The sequence below is a fragment of the Clavelina lepadiformis genome, chromosome 4, assembly GCF_947623445.1.
Source record: "Clavelina lepadiformis chromosome 4, kaClaLepa1.1, whole genome shotgun sequence".
NCBI lineage: Eukaryota > Metazoa > Chordata > Ascidiacea > Aplousobranchia > Clavelinidae > Clavelina > Clavelina lepadiformis.
Genome location: NC_135243.1, coordinates 3,263,470 through 3,285,871, shown reverse-complemented (window position 1 = coordinate 3,285,871; position 22,402 = coordinate 3,263,470). Strand labels below are relative to the sequence as shown.

Below are 22,402 nucleotides of genomic sequence, written 5' to 3'. Positions count from 1 at the left end.
TTTAGTTCCAAATTGGAACTTTTAGCCCCTTTTAGGGACAAGTTTAGGGATTTTGATGATTTAGGGAGTTTTTTGGGATTTTTGAAATTGTTGATACGTATAAAGTACTTATTAAGACTAGTCATGCTTCCGCCATATGCTTCCTTGCCAAGGAATCCTTGGTGTGCATTCTGCATTGTGATTAGAGTGTCAGCAATGTTCCCTCTAAGCTGCGCGCAGGCGCAAATGCGCACTACTGACACGGTCTTCACGCACAGAAAATCTGTGCTGCGCCTCTGCACAAGAAAAAAATCCAACCTGAATTGAAAATAAAATAAACGCAAAATAATGGCTACAGTACGCACGTCTGATGTTGCTCACAGTGGTCCAAAGGACCGCTCAGGGAGTTAGGCCTAGTGTGTTTGCTCAGATTCGTGAAAAATTAGAGGGAACATTGGTGTAGACTGTAGAGGATTACGTTCATGTTCATGGCTGTCTAAAATACAAGTGATTTTGCCGAACGTCTTATCGACTTAGATCAATCCATAATATCGCGATAGTAGCAATATTAAAAGAAATTATTTTATTTAAATCGGCGTTAAAAGTGTTTGGAAATATTCTTGTACCCTAGTCTACTGGTTCATTTAGAAGTTTATTAGAAATTTTAAAGAGTAATTGAAACTGCTTAGCCTATTTAAAACCTGGAGTTTTTCTGCATGATTTGTTGATTGATTCTCAAAAATCAGTGATTGGAGAATTAAAATACAAAATCTGCGTAATGTTGTTGCCTGCTTGTTGTCACTACCCTTTGGCAATGCCCCCGCTGAAAGACTATTCAGCACTTTGAAAGAGATAAAACAGACCACAGAAATTGAATGAAGGGAGAAAGCTTAATTGGATTGTTACATACACAACAAGGAATGAAGTCCCTTGATATACCTGCTGACAAACTGTATGTAAAAGACCATCCTGACCTTAAAAATGGTGAAAAGTGTTAAAAGCAATGCCACTGATACTAAAGTACATAAACACATTGCTGCTGAAATGAGTAGCTGGACATAATGGACAATAGTAGGCTAGACCTATAGACTACACAATGCAGTTATTTGTGAACTTGTCATTTTACATTGTACAATAGTTTTTGTTGCAGTTTTTTTGGCAGTGATTTGTATAATTAGCTCATTTCCCTATTCAGAATAGGCTAGGTCTGTGTTCAGATTTTTGACCTTTTTTACTACAATAAATTTTAACTTTTTGTACAATAATGCGTAATTTAACTACTTGAGTTCTTCATACGTCAAAATTTGTCAAAAAAAGTTTTTTAATGTCAAAATTCGTCCAAATTTTCAATTTTTAGGTCAAAAAATAATCGCCCTAGTGATAAAATAATAGTATAACGCGCTAATTATGGTTTAGGGATTTTTCATGCCATCTAGGGATTTTTTGGCATAGCTTTAGGGATTTTCTGGTTTGCATTTGTGAGAGCCCTGTGGATAAGGATTCTAAGGAAGGTTTTGAATTAAACAGTGACGAAATGTCACCATCTCAATATTAATGTGATATTTATCGCGATAACAGCAACTGTTAGGTAAGAAACTCTGACTGTGTCAAGTGGCTTCGTATATTACATAACGCGAATGAGATTAAGCCACTAGTCTTTCACTTATAACGAAGTAAATGCCAATCACATCGTACACTGGGTTTTAGTTGTAGCCATCATTGTTTCCAGTGCATCGGTGGGACGTAGCCTAGTCAGCCATAAAAAGGAGTTGCAAACTGTATGCAGGCAGATTTATGGGTATGACTTGGACCACAATAAGGTATGGACAATGTTTTTTCAACGAAATCAACGTCTTAATAGTCAATGATAAAAATTTTGGACTGATGACGGTCACTTTTTTTCCAGTGTAGTAGGCCTAGGCCTATGCTACATAGCCTAGACATGAAAAATGCTAGTCCTAACTTCATTATCGATATTGAAAGCATTCATTGCAAATGCAGCAGAAGTAGTTCACAGATCTGCCAATTGACTGACCTATGCGTCGAAGTGATGAAGCTGTTGTCTGTCGATCCACAAAATTACTGTGATGCTCCCAGGGAAGGAATTCGAAGCATTATGGAAAAGGTATGTTACAAAAATAAACATAAATAAAGCCTATATATATGGAAAAGTTTATCATAAATTTGTGATTAATTTTGTTTCTCATTGTTCCTTCAAGTTTAATTTTTTGCTTTGTTGACGAGGCTAAAAAGATTATTATCAAATGTAGTTTGATTTTATTGTTGGTGCTTAATTACAAATATGCCTGTAATTTTGTCTGTAATTAATGTTAGTTTCTCATCATCTCCACAAGTTTAACCATTTGTCAACTTGGCTAAAACCACTGCTATGAAATGCTGTTTAAATCTATAGATCGCCTAATTATGTATACATAGTTTATTTTTGTTTTGAAGAGTTGAAAATTATAATGCGTTAATCACTCGACTTGATTAAGATCGATTTCATCCGGATGGGAACGACCGTTGCCACAAATTTTCTCCTCGAGAGGAAAGATGAGAGAATGGCACTTGCTCTCACTGAGGGCTGGAGAGATCCTCTTGGAAACCAATCAAGACCAAAAATGTTGGACCTCGTAAGTTTATTAACTCTGATGTTTCCAGTTGACAATGCAGTTGTATTCAGCTACTACCTACTGGTGACTTTAAATGTGGGTTTTGTATTTTTCGTCTTTGCTTATTTTATAGTTTTCATGGTGTTTAATATTTCGTCAGAGATGAGTTTATTATCACTTTTTACTTTGATTTAAAGCAGCGGTTCTTAACCTTTTTGATCTGCTTTCCTATTCCTAATTATATCCTAGTTTTCTGTTGGTTGTAGAACTGCACCTACGCTTATGTTAGTGTCAGGCAAGAGCTGAAGTAAGCCTCACTTCTGTGCGTAATTATAGTAGTTTATTTGTTTGATGCTGTCATGCATTCATACATGTGAGTCTATGCTGTTGTTAGAATGAAATTACATACAGCTTGGCAATGCATGTGTTTTGGTGCTTACAACTGTTTTGCTTTGTTTGGCAGCAAAAGTAAAAGAATGCTGAGTTTGAGTCTTGTTTAAGCTCGATTGCTTTAAGTTGTCGTCGCAAAACTTTGCATCATCGATTGTTTGGTTAATGGTTATTGTTCACTTTGTGATGCTGGTCTATTGTGTTTATATATTGATTAGTAATTATGCTATTGCATAATCGAGTTTAATTTAATATTTTTAACGTTCAACTGTGACATCAGATGTCTATGTATGCAGCTTTTCCAAGTATGAAGTAGCAGTTAAAAAGATTGCCATGGAGATGAGATTTAAACAAGTCTTAACTATCATCTCAAGTCCATGGTCAAGATTGTCTCGCACGACTTCACTACATGCGATGATGCCTACCTCACACTGTGCGTTAAAGAATATATAGAAGCTTTCAGTCTGACGTCAGCAACATAGACATCAACTCGCTCTTTATGCAGTCTGATGGTGGCCTCACTCCTATTGATAAGTAAGTTTGTTCGTAAGGCTGTGATTATATTATTATATTAACATGAAGTATAACAACAGATCGTCATATTCATTTAAATCAGCGATAAGCAAGCTACCAACGAAGTGACACCTATCATTGCAAACTGTGTTGTAGATTGAGGAACGCAGATATAGGAGCAAGTAACAGCTCCAACTAATTATGACATCGTTTGTGCCTATGATCTGGCCCGCCTGTAAAAACTCAACACTCAAACAGCCCTTGAGTTGGAAAAGATTCATCAAATGTTTACGTCTTCTGATATAACATACAACATCTCACACTCCTCAATGCTCAGGTTCGATGGAAATAGAGCAATATTATCCGGCCCAGCAGGTGGCGTAGTGGGGTACACTATGACATCATTTGAAGACCAACCCAGCAATGGGTACCACATGGGAGGTATGGTGCCGCTAGGATATCCAGTATCAGTATGAGCATGTATGTTGCATGCATGCGCAAGCTAGGTAAATATTAATAAGATTACGTAAGTTATGTCCTTGTGTTGTCATCGTGAAATTTATGACACTATTTACACAGGAACATCAACAGATCTAAGTCGATACGACGGGGAATATGAATATGTGTTCAAGTCTACTACAGCTGGTGTCACCATACAAGCACCACAGGTATTTTATTTTGAAATCTTATATTAAAGCAAAACTTCAACAATGGCACAAATTTTCCTGTTAATATCAACATCAGGACAAAGTTTGTTTTTATTTCAATGTGCTGATATGTGCTGGTATGTGTTGTTTGGACTCTACATGCTTCGTTATATTTTTGTGTATATATTGTATTGAGTATGTTGTTTTCTTTTGATATTTTGTTACGATGTGTATTATTAATTTTTGCAAAATAATTTGGCTGTCCAAAATTTGGAGAAAGAAGACTTGTTTCGTTCCGAGTAAACTTTACAACGTCCGTTATGTTTGCGTACAGAGCATGAGAATATATTCTGTTGTTTTATTTTATTTGATTTCTATAACAGTTGAACATTTTCATCGCAGCTTGACATAAACACAGTTGCAGCAGGGGGAGGGTCCATGCTGTTTTTCCGATCGGGGATGTTTGTAGTCGGCCCCGAATCTGCTGGGGCCCACCCAGGCCCCACATGCTACAGGAAGGGGGGTCCCCTAACTGTGACTGATGCCAATCTGTGTCTGGGGAGGTTGTTGCCAGAGTAAGTGTTGGTTCTACGACAGGTAGCAATATTGTTTGTGATGTTGTAAAGTGTTGTATAACAGCAATGGTTAATCTTTATTTGCTGTGGCAATGTACATTATAGCATTACAGCTGTTTATACTTGTGTCACACAATTTTGATTTGCAAATGTAGAAACTCTTATCTTGGCAAAGGTCTGAATTTACTACTCTAATCGACTTAATGCGGCATAGTTGCTAGAAACAGCATTGCATGACATTTGTGCATGTTTTATATTAGATATTTTCCAAAAATATTTGGTCCAGGCGAGAACCAGTGTTTGGATGTTGACGCCACCAGGAAAGCATTTGAAAAATTACGAGGTTTTTTGGAAATTCTGTATTTTTTCAATGATTCTTTGCATTTTTACAATTAACATTCTTATTTAGCTTTTAATTTTTGTATTTATTGCGTCACAGATGAAATTAACTACTTTATTTCATCCGAAACAACTGGTCGTGACCTTTGGACCTTGGAGGAGGTTGCCATGGGTTTCATAAACGTGGCCAACGAGTCAATGTGTCGGCCAATCAGATCACTAACACAAGTGAGGGGTCACGACACACGTCGTCACGTCCTGTCCTGCTTTGGTGGAGCAGGTGGGCAGCACGCTTGCGCCATCGCGCGGTCACTTGGAATGACAAAAGTCTTCATTCACAAGTACATAAAGAATTAATTCATATTTAGATAATAATAATATTGACATTAACATTATAACATTAATAAAATTAACATTAACATTTATCTGATGAGAAAAAATACTCTTAGTTTACAATCACAAATATAAAACAAGACAAGGCTGTGAGTTATAAAAGTGTAAAAAAAATAAAAATAAAGTAAAAAATAATTAATGTAATGATGTGCAACTGGGATAAGTATTCCCTTACAATTTCGTACAATTTTGCAATTAATTTTGTAATTGCTAGCATTTTGAAATATTTGTATTGATTTATGCAACACATATAAGAATGTGTTGTTTAGATTAAATTAATGAACAGACTGCAGGTAGGTGCTGATCAAAATAATTTTACTCGAATCAATGAATTAAACTGCTCAGTGCCAGTTAAATATATTGTGACATATTATATCTTATACATTTTATCTCCCAGTGATAAGCTAAACCTGTTAATTAGTTTTACTTTGAACTTGTGCAGATACTCAGGCATACTGTCAGCATATGGTATGGCCCTGGCTGATGTTATTCACGAAGCACAAAGACCAACCGCATCTCTCTACAACAAAGGTTACATCTTATTTAAGCAAGATTAAAATATTACACTTTTTGCCAAGGTTTTTTATTTATTTAATTTATATGGATGAATTTTTTTAAATTAACGATTTACGATAGTTACATTACTTTATTTTTCAGCAATACATTACATCACAATGTATTATTTGTTTAAATCATCATCTAGTCGTTTTAGTTTGACATTGATATCTCATAATTTAAGCTCATTGTAGCAATTTAGATGATCACTACTACTTATTATTTTAAGTTGTAATTTTAAGTTATTTTACTTTATTATTTGCTAATCCATTATTACATCACAATGTTGCACTGTATTTGTTTATCTAGTAGTAATGTTGTAATCATGGTTTTTTTCATTTAGTGCTGTTTGAATCGAGTGACTGCAAATTACCTAATAATTTGTTCTTTTCTGATTTCTTTTAAAAGTAAATCTCTTGAGAACAATCTCGTTGCTTTTCAATCACAGAGACCATACCAACACTAGATGTCATCATTGATGAGCTTATAGCCGAATATTGCCGAAAGCATTATCTGAACAGGGTTTTTCCCCTGAAAACATCAAAACCGACGTTTATTTGAATATGAGGTATGTGAAGACTGGCTGTGCCCTCATGTGTCAGCCTTCCACGGTGAAAAACTTAGACTTCGTTGCAACAAAGTTTGGTGACTTTTTGCAGACTTTCCAAGCCAGGTGGGTGCTAAGATCAACACTGATGCAGTTTGAAGTATTTTCAACATTTAGTTTGCAAAGAACCTCGTCCATGTATAAGTTGTTGTCGAATGATATTTGTAGAATGTTCACAACGAATTGTTATGCAACAGTTGCACTGTAGTTTGATTAAAACTTTTTATCCTTAACTAAAACTTAGTATATCCAATATAATTTAAAATAATATATCTAAATATAATAGTAAATAATAAATAAAAAATAAAAATAAGATAAATAAAATAATAAAAATAAAATAATACTATTTATAATAATATATCCAATCCGATTTAAAACCTAAAACTTAGTATATCCAATAAAAATATAAATAATAAATAAATAAATAAAATAATTAAAAATGATAACCAATAAAATGTTAACCAATCAACCAACCAATAAAAATGCGTCGTATATCTGTTGTTTAAATAAAACTTATTATTCCAACTTTATTTTACTTCATTAACATCAAATTCATTTATGCGTCTGCAGATATAAGAAAGAATTTGGTTTCACAATTCCAGGACGTGACATCATCGTTGATGATGTCAGGGTACGAGGTATCGGACTTTCTGGGATTGAAGATCATGCTCTAGTGGCACCAAGTGATAAACCACCACGTGTAGAAAAAGTGAACAATTTTTTGATTTTGTTTGTGGTATTTTCTTTTTCGATTAAATCAAATTTTTATTTTGAACTAGGAATAATGCTCTGGTGCCAACTGGTAAACCACCACGCGCAGGAAATGTTTCTGTTCGTTGTTTGTTTGAAACATTTTAAAACTGTTCTGTTGAAATCGATTTTCAATTTGCGTTAGAATAAATTTCAATGTAATTCAATTATATTTCGTCCAATACTATATTTAAGTCAAGTATTGTTAAATGGGTAATATTACCAGGTTGTATTATCAAGATCTTACCTGACATAAGAGCAAATGCATTTTGTCAACTGCATGCATTGACTGTTTATTACAATAAGTGATGTCATAAAAGAGCATGTGTTGTGCAGGTGATGTCAAGTTATTTCGATGGAGGTCATCTCGAAACTAGGGTCCATCTCATGGAGGACCTGTTAAGTGGTCACGTGATTCACGGTCGAGCGATCATCATCGACAAGAACAGCACAATCTTGGTCGAACCCGACTGCAAGGCAGAGATGACTAAGAAAGGTATTACTTTATGATGTCACAGTGACAACACTTGAGTTTAAAGAGGTTGGTCTTTTTCTTACATGATAGGTTGACAACATCATTGTAGCTTGCCGTGATTAGAAATTGCAACTTTGTGAAAATTCACGTATTCAGGTGACGTCACCATCATGATAGGGAAGGGAAAGCCGAAGCATATTGGCAAGGAATTGGACGCCATCCAACTCTCTATATTTTCACACAGGTCAGTGTTATTTTGTGGTTTAAATTTTTCGAAGCGATATAACTAACTGTTCACCCGAATGACAATAACTGAAAAATTGAATATCAAATGCATAAAATGATTAAAGGTGGTGGCTGCAATATGAGGTTGGTTCTTTGTCGTTCCCAATTAGTTTTTATGAGTTGTGTGATAAACTTGGGTCACTGACCCCATCACTATATTATAACCTCTGACCTTTGACATCAAAGGTTCATGAGCATTGCAGAACAGATGGGTAGGATTCTACAACGGACAGCGATATCCACTAACATTAAGGTATTTGTCTGGCTTGAACTTGTCATATTTATACTTGTTTGTTATTTATACATTTCTGTTCAGTTCGGTCGTTGAAAGTCCTGTATATTCTTGTGGTTGTGTATATTGCAAGTCTTGCTTGTGCAAATATGTTCTTGACAACTGAGTAGGTGTAGTTCTATTATGATCATTGTGTGTCATTAGAACACTCAATATTCTTTGTGTAACATTACATGAATCGACAGGAACGACTTGACTTCTCCTGCGCTCTTTTCGGACCTGATGGTGGTCTTGTTTCCAACGCTCCTCACATCCCAGGCCACCTAGGGGCCATGCAGGATGCGGTGCAGTACCAGATGAGGGCGATAGATATCAATGAGGGAGATTGCATTCTCTCCAATCATCCTAGCGCTGGAGGAGTTCATCTTCCTGATCTCACCGTGATTACTCCCGTGAGTATGATCTTGCGATTTGCTTGGTGATGTGATAAATGTTATAGATTTGATCACGAAGTTCATCATATGATGTTCAAACATTTCATGGATGTGTGGCAATGGTGTTTGTGTTAACCAACCGCTACTAAAACATTATCAGAAGATTGTAATTTTTGCTGGGTTGTGATTGTGATTTATGCTGGGGTGTGATTGTGATTTATGTGATAATGTTGTGAATGACGGGCTATATCATATCATATGACGCTGAAAAGGTTCATGGTAGTTATTATGTGAAATGATGAATTGGTTTCTGGTTTTCTAAAAAGTCAGTTTAATGATTGTCGGTTGTCATTTCATGTAAATAATCGTAACCACTCCGTTTCATATTACTGATCAAAAGTTTTTTTTTCACGTGAATGGTCATGAATACACGTGACCCTTGTGACAATTGGTATTTCCATCATGATTTTATTTTCATGAATCATAATAATAATTTGTTTTATTAGTATTATATCATATGAAATTTCCTGAATATTTCTCACAACATTATGCAACATGGCTTCATTATTTCCAACTACACACCAGGTTTTCATCCCTGAGCACACGAAGCCGATATTTTTCGTGGCAAACCGCGGCCACCACGCCGACGTCGGTGGCATCATGCCAGGTTCAATGCCGTCAAACTCAACGTCGATAAATGACGAAGGCGCTGTCTTTAAATCGTTCAAACTGGTCAAGGATGGAATTTTTCAAGAAAAAGGTGATTTTATTTTTTCGGTATTTATAAATAACATCTGGTTCAAAATTTCAACACATCTGTTGCAAAAACATTTGGTTTTCAGTTGTTGTTCAGCTCACCAAAAACCTATCAAAGGTGTGTTTGCAGAAAATTTCATTGGTCCATTTATGGTCCATGGTGTACTTAGTTTTGCAGTAGCCCAAGAATTTCTTTAATACAAATTATAATTATCTGTTGCAAATGTTGGCAAATTTGATTTTCCCTCTGACGTCACAGATGTAACGGCCGTTCTGCTATCACCAAGGAAATTCCCGGGATGCAGCGGAACCCGCAATCTCCATGACAACTTGGCCGACTTGAGGGCACAAGTTGCCGCTAACCAGAAGGTGGGTGTCTTTCTGACATCACAACTGTATCAATCACAGACATTTCAACGAGGTTTTCTGTTTAGGGAATCCACCTGGTCCAGGAGCTTATATCAAATTACGGTTTGGAAGTTGTCCAAGCTTACATGGCACACATCCAACACCACGCCGAGGTCGCGGTCAGAAATCTGCTGCGCGACGTCTCCATGACAATGGACGGCGTACTCAGCGCGTCGGACAAAATGGACGACGGATCAGTGATCAACCTCCGCGTGGAGATCGACTCGAAGGAGGGAAGCGCGACGTTCGATTTCGAGGGGACATCCCCTATGGTGATAAACAACTTGAACGCGCCGAGAGCGATCACCAAGTCTGCCATCATCTACTCCCTTAGGTGCATGGTGGGCTACGACATCCCCCTTAACCAGGGCTGCCTCGCCCCTATCCACCTCCAAATACCCAAGTGGTCCATACTCGACCCCGATGATGACGCGGCCGTCGTCGGTGGCAACGTGCTTACGTCACAGAGGATCGTTGACGTCATAATGAAGTTGTTTAAAGCGTGTGCTGCGTCGCAGGGTTGCATGAACAACACGACCTTTGGTGATGAGAGCTTTGGTTATTACGATACTGTCGCCGGTGGAGCTGGAGCGGTAAGTTCTCCGTTTTATGAATGACGTTGTGCGTGACGTAATAATGACGTGGCGATGTTGCAGGGACCAACCTGGCACGGTCGCAGTGGGGTTCACACTCACATGACCAACACAAGAAGCACTGATCCGGAAATTTTTGAAAAAAGGTGAGAAAGTTATATTTTATTGTGACGTTATCAAGTTGATTATTTGGTAACAAGTTTGTTTATGGCAGATATCCGGTTCTCCTGAAAAGCTTCCGGCTTCTCCCGGGCACTGGCGGAGAGGGGCGTTATAAAGGCGGGGACGGGGTTTTGAGGGAGATTCTTTTTCGAAAGAACTTAACCCTGTCAGTGTTGAGCGAAAGGAGGGTTTTCCAACCCTATGGAGCTGATGGTAAGAGGGATTCCCCGTGTACCCACTTATAACCAGTTTGTGATGAAATATTTGATAATCTTGGAAGATGAAAAAGCGGCGATGTAGGAACCGGTGTCACGAGGATGAGAGAGATATTACGAAAGTTCTGACCATTTTGCTTCATAAACCTTAAATATGACTCATCACCAGCGCACGACCTCTGGTGGGGAATCTGCTCAAATTTCACTAAACTTGACCTTCTTATAATGCAGGTGGTGGACCCGGAAGTCGAGGTGAGAACCTGTTGTTACGTCATAAAGGACCTATCGTTAACTTGGGAGCCAAAAAATTTGTCGTCGTCAACCCAGGCGTAAGTCTTTCTATTACGTCACAAGGACAGAGATTAATTAGAGATAGTTGATTTTGTTTTGATGAAAACGACGTTCTGTTTTTGCTGTGGTCATTTCTTCCTATTTCTATCACCCAGGACATCTTTCATCTCAAATCTCCTGGTGGCGGCGGGTATGGAGCTCCTTCTAGCGATGACCAATCATCTCTTTGTAAACACCGCTAGGTAGCGACGTTATCTGCACGAGGGAGTGTTTTCGTGTTCCAATCTCAGCAATAAGCGCATTGACATCGTGCTCTTGAACTTATGGTCGAGGGCATTTTAGGTTAAACATCGTAGCGACTTATTAATTTCAATAATTAACTTTTTATTAGCAAGTGCAATTTTGTTTGTCAAATTTGTTGAAGCGGATTTTTATTTTTCACGACCTTTGACCTGATGAAAAGTTTTTCCTCATCTTTGTTTTCCTTTTTCTAAAGTTACTGAAAAGATATTTTTTTGCGTCACGTACAAAGTAGTTGCACTGTAATCCCGAACTTCTGACAACTTAACATCAAATAATATCGTCTTTTGCCATAGATTTTGGCTCAGTCGCCTTCAGTGGCAGTTTTTGTGTATCAACATTTATTCCAAATCAACTTGAGGTTTGTGCATTAAGAGAAAACAAAATTTGCATTGTGACGTAACAGAGAAACTTTGAAATGACTTCCACTCCTATGAACTTTCACCGCATGGGGGGCCGGGGTTCGACCCAACCGACGTCGGCCGATTCCGCTCAACTCGCCACAAATGGGAAGTGGCGCGAAGGAGCAAACCACAGACCACGTCACAATACTACATTGTTCCATCTACCGATATCATCGCGGAGTACACTATCTACTCGTTCTATATTACAGCACCACCGGGTGGGTGCTTAATCCCTGCTCTGATATCCTGTTCGTGTCCTCAAAAAAGATCGACATTTCCTGATATCCTGATCGTGTCCTCAAAAAAGATCGACATTTCTTTCAAATTTTATTTGTTGTCGTTGTTGGCAAGTGCATCAAAATACTTTGTGTTATTTTAAAAGTTTCTTTGTTTTAATCTGCAAGAAGGAATAAAAGCCTCTTCCTTGCCCTTCGCTTCTCAGGGTCGAGTGCAAGGTCAAGTTACATTTGAACGTCAAGAACTTTATTTTACCGTTTATGTTGGATGACCACCAGCAACAGCAAACCAAAAGACAACCAACACGCCCGACGTGATGACGTAAAGCGCCTCAATAAAAATAATAACCAGAGTTGAGCCAGCAGACAATCTTTGGCAGCAGACAATCTATGCCGGCGTGATAAATCAAGCGAAGCGTTTGGGTTTGCGCCTTCTTCACTTCAATTATTTTGCAAGTATTTAACCAAAGGCTTTGCCAGAAATTGTTTTAATATGTGGAAACGCATGCCACTGAATCCTATTTAGGTTTCAGGCTTATTTAGGCGGACAAGAATTTTTAACAACAGCCACTGTGCGTGTTCACGAAGTGTATATGAGTAGCTCATTACATAAATTAGCAGTGAATTAGTTTCTAGAATTATGTTAGAAGTAATGTAGCAGAATGCGCCAGTCACTACTTTATTCTCCTTCAGTTGGCGACTCCGGCAAATTCGACTTCATTGCAACTGCGACCAAGTTGTGGTGAGTGATTTAATTTCTTCAGCATTGAATCTTGGAAAAGGGTCTGTCTTTATTACCGCAATAGGGCTGTTTTTAAAATTGAAGTTTGTTGCTCTATTTTTCGCCCGGTAGAATATACTCTTAAAACTATTATCTCTGTGCCATATATGTTTAACTTTTTAAACGACAATTTTGCCTAAACATGTCGCTATATAGACATTATTGTTATTACAGTGATGTTGTTATATGTGAATGAGCAGGGGTGTTTGACGTAGAGTTACCAACCAACCAACTTAACTTTGCGTCAAATGCTTAGATAAGTGCTTGGCTGCTGTGAATCGGTTTCGTGCAAATTATCCCGCTGCTTGACGCTTGACTTGTTTGCTTGTGACGAAGTATGGGTACGTCATCGTTGAAATTCCAGAGACGATTTGAACCGGCGAAAATATTTTGTTGAACGCTTACAAGAAACGTCTGGGGAAGAAACAAAAATCAAGTATTTTTAAAGCAAAAATTTACCCTCCTTGAATATGGTTGATCACCACCAAATTCCATCTTAGTGCATTGATACGTCATAGTGTTATGACGACATATTTTTGTTTTGCCGGAAATCTTAAAAACTGTTAAAATATAAACATATGAGGCCTCATTCTACAGCATTTGGCTAAAATTTTCGCTTCAGTTGTAATTTGATGGACTGATGGCGAGGTGAGTCCTCCATCTTTTATCAGATAAAACCTGAGCACGCGATGTGCTGTTCTGTCAATTGTTACGTTCCTATATAAGATGTATTTCCTTCACGCATGCGGCTTGAAGCCGTTTCATTCTGCCATGTTAAGTCACATCAAATATGTCGACTGCAATTTGACGCTGTCACATGACGTCATTGGTCAAGCGATGGTTGATGCAAAATATCAAGAGATAATTTGTTGCGGATAATTTAACACTAAACACCACAGCTGGCGTTCATTTATATAAAGCTCTGATTCTGTATCTTCCACTTTTTGAGTCGGAAAAAATACCAAATAGACCTTCTGATATTATTACGTCACTATTTTTTCATCATTAACCCAGCGGTGCACTTGATATGGGGCCGAATCGATAGAATCACTACCAAAATGTGCAATGTTTAATTGACTGTTGACCTGAGATGATCCTGAGTCGTGCGATATGTTGAAATGTTTTACGCTTGACTTGGAAGAGGGTTGAGTGACGTCACTTCGCTGAAGGTCGGAAACGATTTGTTGCGAAAAAGATTTGCTGAGCAAAAATCCCCAAAAGGATTAGAACCTTTATTTTGCTGACTGAGATTAACTGATGAGTTTCCAAATAAGATCGAAAAATTTAGCTGGAATGTGAAAAGTTTAAATATTGCACGACTGACTTATTTCCGTTCAATTCTCGTGACTGTGACGTGGAAGATGGCCGCCACCAGAGTTGAAATTTGCTGCCACATAATCGTCTTTATGACGTATAAAAACTTTTTGTTTCATGCTGCAATTTCCATTTTCAAGATAATTGTCCAAGGACAGTGAATTGCTTCAGTATGTTATAAATGGTGGGCTGTAATTCAGGTTCTATTATGTAAGGCACTTGTCGCTATTGCTAAATTCTATTGTTATTATAACCATGCAACGATCTATTATTTGTTTGCTTAATACGCTTACACATAGTAGATTTGTAAATACCGCAGAAGCTTAAATCATGCATACGCAAGATCTGCCCACACACCCAATTATGCCTGCGAAAGACACTGCTAATAATATGATCAGTGTGAATGCAGCAAAATGTTAATGGGCGTATTTGTAGGACAAAAATTTTTACTTTAAATTGAAACATGAAATGCTTAAAAGTGTGCTTAACAATAATAAATCTTTTTCGTGAAAAATATTCAGATACTTTACGCTTGGCTGGTTGGCTTGTGACGAAGTGGGTACGTCGGTCGAGAAAATATTTCCTTGAAAATTGTTGGCCACAAAGCTCAAGCTTTAGAGATTCTTTCACGCGTTCACTGGAACGAAAATTTATTTCGAGACTTGAAAGAAAATCTTGAAAAGATATTTTTAGATCGGCGCCTTCGATGCGACTTTTTGCTCAGAATTTGTTTAAGTCTCGTGGTCATATTAACAGCTTCTCTTTTAGCTGTTTACAGAGGCGTATATGCGCTGTTTGTGTTCGAATCAAGCAATCATTTATTTTTATTATATTAATTATTCATGGCATTAATCTATTTTTTTGTTTTAGTTTCCTCCTTAAAACGATTTGTCCTCAAACGTATAATTGTTAAGCAGGAAAGTCATCTCGAGGCTGGAATTGTTCAACCGTCTTTATATAACTCGCGTAACGCGCTAACAGATTAAAAATATCAAAAACCGATCATATTTTAGCTTAACTAAGCATTGGAATTTAGCATCAACCTGTATTTTATCATTGGTTCTTAACCTTGCTAAGCTGAATCCCGTCAGTCAAGCTTCTCTGGGATGACATCTGCCGGACACTTACGGGTTGAAGTTGGACAAATTCGAATAGACGCGAAGCGCACAGACGTGTTGGTGGGAAAGCAGCACGTATAATCGTCATATATTTATATATAGTTGCATAGGCCGCTGAAATAAAACACGTTAGTACTTGAGCACAATTGGCAATTGGACAATTTCGACTAAATCTGATTGCAGCTCGTGGGAAAGCTCAACGCTGTTGGTAGCCTAGGATGCACGTTGAATCGAAGTTCATTGATACTCTTGTCTTTGCCTTCGATATTTTATCTCGAATCATGACCGATGGTATCCAGGAACAGCAACAATAGCAAGATAAAAAATTAGTCACAAAACTCACGGTTTCTACGGACACCAGGCTATGTTGCTACTTTGACGGGCTTGGCTGACAAATTCAAAAGTTTGTGTCATTGCTCCATCTCTCTACCTAGCGGTGATCGAAATGCAAGGATGACTTTTGATTCACTTAAAGTAAATGAGATTTTAAATGCATTGATTGCTAAATATGATGTCGTATTAACTGGAGAGATGAAATTTATATTCTATATACCATTTTTACTGAGCACGAAAGCAATGAAAAGTGTAAGTTATATTGCCGAGTTATCTTCAAGCGTTGTTTGCTCAGCGTAATACGGTGCCAGGACGCAATAAAGTATCCAGGAGATAAACCGCCATATATCAACGTAAGCAAACAAGCTTGGCGCTCATGGCTTTTCTCACCCAGGAAACTTTCCCCTTTTTAACGCAAAAATGTCGATTTTAGTTGTTTCTTTGTTTCTCGGATCTGGACTCCCGGCAGCAACGAGGCGGCTCGGGGACTCTGACGGCAAAAAAATCGCTCCAAAATCCGCCGGAAACGAGCTTATTTCCGTTGTCCACAGGGATGCGCTTGGATATTCGTCGGAAACGAGACTGCCCCTGAACCCAACTCTGCTGGCACTTTCTCCTCCTTGTGTACGAATATTAGCTCATCAAGCGTACTTCATAGCCCGGTCCCTGTACGTAGCCTCCCCACTCTGTCGACTTATAGAGATGTTAATATAAAACTGGTTTTTATGAAACAGGAAATGATTAAATTGAGCAATCCCAAATTATACAGCGACAAAAGGGAACGGTTTAATTCGTGACTACTTGCAGCCGTGATACAACTTAACTAAGTCAGTGCAATAACAAAATTGAAGTTTAAGACAATAACACACGTCATAAGTACAGCGCAGCATTCACTGAGCCTTTAACTGTGGTTTGTCCACAAACGTGAATTTATTAGGCAGGGGAGCCATCTCGCGGTTATAGTTTTACACTCCACAGCCAAGCTAATTACACAGAACAAGAGAAAAATCCTAATTCTAGCTGTGGTTCTGTCATGGCTTTCGTAGTAAGTTTCAACGTCAATGACGTGGCTTTAAAGAGACTACTCCAAGGCACAAAAAGGCGGCTTTTGAACTCTGGCGGCAAGAAGTTGTCTCTGGAACTCTGGCGGCAGTAAAGTGGCTCCGGAAATTCGGCGAAAAAAGGCGGCTCTGGAACTTCTGCAGCAAAGAAACGGCTAGAATTCTACGGCTGAAAGGAAATCGCTCTGGAAATCCGGCGACAACGAGGCGTCTCCAGGTCTCCGGCGGCAAGAGGATTGCTCTGCAACTCTGACGGCAGGGTGGAGGCTCTCGAATGCCGGCAGCAACGCGGCGGCACTGAAACTCCGAAGGCAATGAAACAGCTCTTGTACTCCAGCGGCAATGAGGCAGTTTTTGAAATCCGACAGAGAAGAAGCGATTTTGAATTTCCGTTGGCAATGGTTTTGTTTCGGTTTCGGTCCGATTTATGGTTTGGAGCTTTAGCGGAAACGAGGCTTCACCGGAACACAACTTAGGCGGGCATGAAGCTGCTCCAAGATTTTCGGCTGGAAACAACACTGCTTTAAGAACTCTGACGGCTGCCAGGCAACGACAACCAGGTTGCTCCAGGAATTCTGGTGGGCAAAAAACAACTCTGAAATATAATTCTGGCAGATACTGTAGAAGGCCATGCTGAGTGAGGATGTGTAAAACAATGTGATCTGGACATCTACTACAACAGTTTACATATTCCAGTTAATTTCTTTTCGTAAACATCCTGCTTATATCTTTTTTATTTTTTGGACAACTTTTACGTCGTCAACAATTTTGACCAGGTATATAACATAAGCTAAGATAATTACTGCAACGTTGAAGTATGTCGAAGCCAGAAGAGCAAAGATTAACCGAAGATAAACCTCAACTTGTACAACCTGATAACAATGAAGAGAGCTCATCAGGTGAAAGTGATGAACAACCTGGAACATCACGTGCTGTTGCAATGCAAGCGGGAATGCCTCTTGGTGAGTAATTTGAGATTAAAACGATTAAGTTTTTGTCTTTGCTGTAATTAATAATAGGAACTTTTTGATGTTTTCCTTTAAATTTGATAGAAAATAAATTTTTTCATTTTTTCTTTGCTTAAAATCCAGATTCTGCAGATGCAGGAAATCAAGTCTTGCAAACAATGGAAAATGCTGAAGCTTCTCAGAGTGCTTTAAGTAGAATCGATCCAGGATGGAATGAGCTTACAAGCAAATTGGCTGAAAGCGGAGTTGGTAAGTTTTATGAAGATGTTTTGCTGAATACGTAGGCACACAATTGATTTCAAATACCTAAAACCTATTAGTTGCATTTATCAAATTATGTTTCCATATTATTGTGATGCCTTTTTATACATGAAAATCTTAACTTTTGTGGTTACACAGGGACAGTCATGATTAATTATGCTCCTAAAATTTATCACCACGATGAAAGACAATACCAACATCACGATCAAAGACGATACCAAGACAACAGAGAATATAAGCAAAAATACATCAGGGACTTGAAAAATATAAAACCAACACAAGTTAAAGAGAAACAAATAAATCCTTTAGGTGATTATTATAAGACCGTACAACCTTTCCTTGTAAAGTGCTTATTGTCTTTCTTTATGGTATCACATTGTTTTTCTTTCTCATTGAGCTTACCATATATTTTAAAGATTCTGCAAAAAGATTTGAACCAAGCATTGAGCAGCAGGATCCGGTAAATAATCCCTTTGATCCTCCTCAATCAAACACCCAAACACAAGGTGCATATTCAATGTTTTAACGTTTGTTTAAAATCTGATTCAAATATGCCGCTTTTGTATTATCTGCCAACCTGCGAACTGTTTGTTTAGATTATTATTTGTCTTTCTATTTCATACGTTAGTTATTTCATTTGTACGGTTGGTAGTGTTTGTTGACATTTTCATTTCTAGATCCACCTGATGTGACCCATCCAAAGCAACCGATCGAAGCAAATCCACAGGTTGAGCCCCACACAGACATCTCAGAAGTGACCAATCAATCCAATGCTTTGAACACTGAGATACCTTCTACAAGTAATGATTAGATTATAGACAAAAAACAGTGAATACTGTATGTATTAATCATGTTTTGTTTAAAAAAGGTTACAAATTCTACAGTTAATTAAAATCCGAAACACAAGGTGTATATTTGATACGTTCAATTTCTGTTTGAATTTATTTAAAATGTATCACTTATGTTTTTAGAAACTGCAATAATGTACAATTAAATATTATCTTTAAAATAAAGTTTAATGTTTTTGTATTTGTTTTACTTTTGCAAACATTCATTGTGCTTATATCTATCTTCATTAAACTGGTTTCAATAATTTGAATTTAGACAATTTTAATCTCTGTTTTATTGCAGCTTTTGGAAACGTCGACAAACAACCAACAATATGTCGTGGAGAAAAGAAAACGAGTTGTGTATTAGGTAAGTTAATTTAATCATGTTTGCTTATTTATTAACTCAAAGTAAAAGTCCTTGCTGTTGTTTGGGACATGATTGGATTTTACACATCTGTGAATCTGTTAATTCTGTTTTGTGGGGATGTGGGGCATAACTTTCAAGCGTATGTTAAAATGCAACGTGGTTGTTGATGAATAATACCTCAATCAACATTCGCAAACATTGTGTAAGAAGCAATTTGCTAAATGATCTGAGACGCCTATACCATTGTTACAGTCATCATTATTGTGTGCTGCGTTTGTTTTGGCTTGTAATTGTCCATCTTGGCAACATCTGATATATTTGCAAATTTTCCTGAAGATGCTAAAATCAACGGTTTAAAATTATATGAAGTTTTATTTGCAAGTTATTATTTGTTGCTTTCAACTAAAGCTTCATGTTTTATACAATGTGTTCATATCTTAGAGCAAACCGGTTTTACGCAACCTAAACAACCAATTTCAGCATCAACTTCACAAACTTCAGCACCAAGTACCAGTCCCTCAATAGCCAATCCACCAACGACCTCATCTGCAGGTATGTTTTGGAAGTGTGCAACATTGCACCTTTTTAAAGTTTTATTTATACATCGGTTTAAAAATGTTACTCGAGTTTAACCTATACGTAGATTTAATAATCTCACTCAAATCAAACTCTGCCAAAGTTTTGTGTGAATTTGTTTTTTTCAAATATTGTAAACAGGAAAAAATGTTTTAAATGAAATTAAAAAAAAAGTTAAGAATAACCTAGAAAAAAGATTAGTTTACGTTAAAAAAATCTAAACAAATTTTATCTTCACCTGGTGACTAAAGCACACTTTCAAACGTTAAATTTGGTTCAAAATTATTTATTTCTGCTACAAAACATTGTATTCAACATAATTGAGTTGAGTTCGAGTTAAAAGCTAATCAGTTCCTGAACTATTTTACTTGTGTCGCCCTCTAACTAATTGCTTCGTGTTTCTATTCTCCAACAGCGGCGCAAGAGCGATGCATCTTTGTTTAAATATTACATCTTCTTGCAGAACCTAATAATCCACAAGCAACAAATTCACCTTGTGGACCTGGGGCCAATCAACACCAGGATGACAACAAAGGCAACCAGCATATAATGATCAGTTATAACTGGAATGATTCAAAGGATCTCGTTCATAAGGTTTGTAAATATATTTTATATTCTCAGTAGGCTATACATGTTTTAACGAAGTACACGAAATGTTAATAGAATTAATCACTGGTCAACAAATTTTTTTTTTGTTGCATGAGATTTTTTAACTGAGTCTACACAATTTTGGGATGCTGATATCAAATCTGCAATCATTTTCTTTATGCATGCTCTAGTTTTTATGCATTCGAAAATTTAAATTTTTTCGTTTCTAGCTCATATTTAGTGTGAGCTGTCTGTATGGTACAGTACCAGTGTTTCAGATAGAAGCTTTCAGCTCTTTTAAGTTGTAGCCTACTGCTGTTTAAGGGCGTTTAAAGAAGCTAAGCAGTTTGATTATAGTGAGGTATTGCGGATAGATGCTGTAGGATAGGTTATAAGCTCTATTTTACACTCGTAAATGCAAAAATAAACCTGATTTATTTTGTTATATCAGTGGTGTGTAACTGTGTACACGCTTTTTTCGTCAAAGATGAAATATAACATCGTTCGTGAAGCCTACCTACAGAGCTTACTTTGGCATCCATCTTGGCGATCAAGATAAGAAATGGTCTCCACATATTGTGTGCCATAACTGCGAAGAAATGCTCAGAGACTGAACAAAAGGAAAGCGGAAGAGTCTGCCTTTTTGCATTCCAATGGTGTGGCGTGAACCCCAAGATCACACGACTGACTGCTACTTTTGCATGGTAAATATGAAAGGTGTTGGCAGGAAGAGCCGACTAATGCATTCTTATCCCAGCATACCATCAGCTATACGACCTGTTCCGCACTCTGATAGATTCCCTCCTCCAGTCTTTAGTGGTTTTACATTTTCCGAAGATGAGGAAACTGAATCGGAAAGGGAAGAGGTAGTGGAAATGGATTATAAAAGAACAGATACAGAATCTGAACACTCTTCTGGTGAAACCAGAGTAGCTGTTCAGCCGTTTAATCAATCAGAACTGAATGACTTAGTACGTGATTTAGATTTGTCCAAGCAAGAAGCTCAGCTCTTAGCCTCCAGACTCAAGGAAAAACAGGTTCTAGATCAATCTGTAAAGGTTTCTTTTTTTCGAAAAAGAGAAGAACTCTTTCTTCCCTATTTTTCAGAGGAAAATAAGCTGGTATATTGCAACGATATACCTGGTCTTCTCGAACAATTGGGTATCTCCTCGTATAATCCAGAACAATGGCGATTGTTTTTGGACAGTTCCAAGCGCAGCCTCAAGTGTGTCCTTTTACACAATGAAAATTTTTATGAAGCTGTTCCAGTTGGTCACTCCACTGTCTTAAAGGAACAGCATGATGACATCAGAATTGTTATGGATTTGCTTAGATAACATGAGCACAACAGGATCATTTGTGTTAACCTCAAAATGGTTAGTTTTCTGCTAGGTCAGAAAAAAGAATACACTAAATTTCTATGTTCTCTATGCATGTGGGACAGCAGAGCATGTGAAAAACATTGGACACAGAAGGAGTGGCCCTTACGTGAAACATTTCAAGTTGGCATGCTTAATGTAACACACAACCCAATCGTAAGCAGAGACAAAATTGTTTTTCCGCCCCTGCACATCAAACTAGGTCTCATTACACAGTTTGTTAAAGCTCTAAATCCTCACAACGAGTCGTTTCCTTTCATCATCTTCTTTACACTTTCCCTGCTTTATCAAAAATTAAAGCAGCAAACTCAAAAAGCGTAGAAACGCAGAAGTTAATGGATTGCCATCATTCTTTTCAATGTCATTTTGCAAAAAAAAAATCGCTTATTACATGTATTTTACCGGAAAAATGTTCTTTGTTACATTTTTTCAAACATTTGGTGCCTAATTGTCTGTAAATACAAATGCTAGTGGTAACACAATAATTTCTGGGAACCTATTTTTGTTTTGAGGTTGGTTATTCGACTATAAGCAAGAACTTCATTTGACAAATCATGTAATTTTCAGAAAATTTGAATTTAGTAAAAAAAAAATAAAAAATCTCGATTTGCAAAAAATCTAGACCTTGCAGAAAAAAACTAAGGTCAGATTCGGATTCAGCGCCCCCAAAATAGG

The 22,402-nt window shown here is 37.5% G+C and overlaps 1 protein-coding gene and 1 pseudogene across 2 annotated transcripts; both read left to right on the top strand.

The window, feature by feature from the left end:
• LOC143453450 (5-oxoprolinase-like) lies at positions 1-12,344 on the top strand (annotated as a pseudogene). Its single transcript, XR_013115194.1, has 22 exons — positions 1-2,104; positions 2,475-2,612; positions 3,278-3,515; positions 3,832-3,935; positions 4,074-4,162; positions 4,544-4,716; positions 4,977-5,059; positions 5,156-5,396; positions 5,891-5,979; positions 6,452-6,676; positions 7,181-7,319; positions 7,697-7,856; positions 7,992-8,079; positions 8,307-8,373; positions 8,598-8,804; positions 9,372-9,546; positions 9,802-9,911; positions 9,977-10,543; positions 10,607-10,689; positions 10,758-10,918; positions 11,152-11,249; positions 11,367-12,344. The product of XR_013115194.1 is annotated as a 5-oxoprolinase-like (transcript).
• A 5,178-nt stretch (positions 12,345-17,522) lies between these two features.
• Positions 17,523-20,962, top strand: LOC143451831 (uncharacterized). The gene is made up of 9 exons (XM_076952577.1): positions 17,523-17,720; positions 17,850-17,975; positions 18,126-18,296; positions 18,404-18,493; positions 18,665-18,787; positions 19,119-19,184; positions 19,626-19,736; positions 20,224-20,354; positions 20,861-20,962. Exons 1-9 carry the CDS (start codon positions 17,576-17,578, stop codon positions 20,960-20,962), a joined length of 1,065 nt encoding a protein of 354 aa, XP_076808692.1. The 5' UTR covers positions 17,523-17,575.
• The last annotated feature ends 1,440 nt before the right edge of the window (positions 20,963-22,402 follow it).

Coding starts and splice junctions, on each gene's coding strand:
- LOC143451831 (XM_076952577.1), top strand. CDS start 17,576: ATGTCGAAGCCAGAAGAGCAAAGATTAACCGAAGATAAACCTCAACTT. Junction 17,976..18,125: donor ATTGGCTGAAAGCGGAGTTG/GTAAGTTTTATG, acceptor GTGGTTACACAG/GGACAGTCATGATTAATTAT. Junction 19,185..19,625: donor GAAAACGAGTTGTGTATTAG/GTAAGTTAATTT, acceptor TTCATATCTTAG/AGCAAACCGGTTTTACGCAA.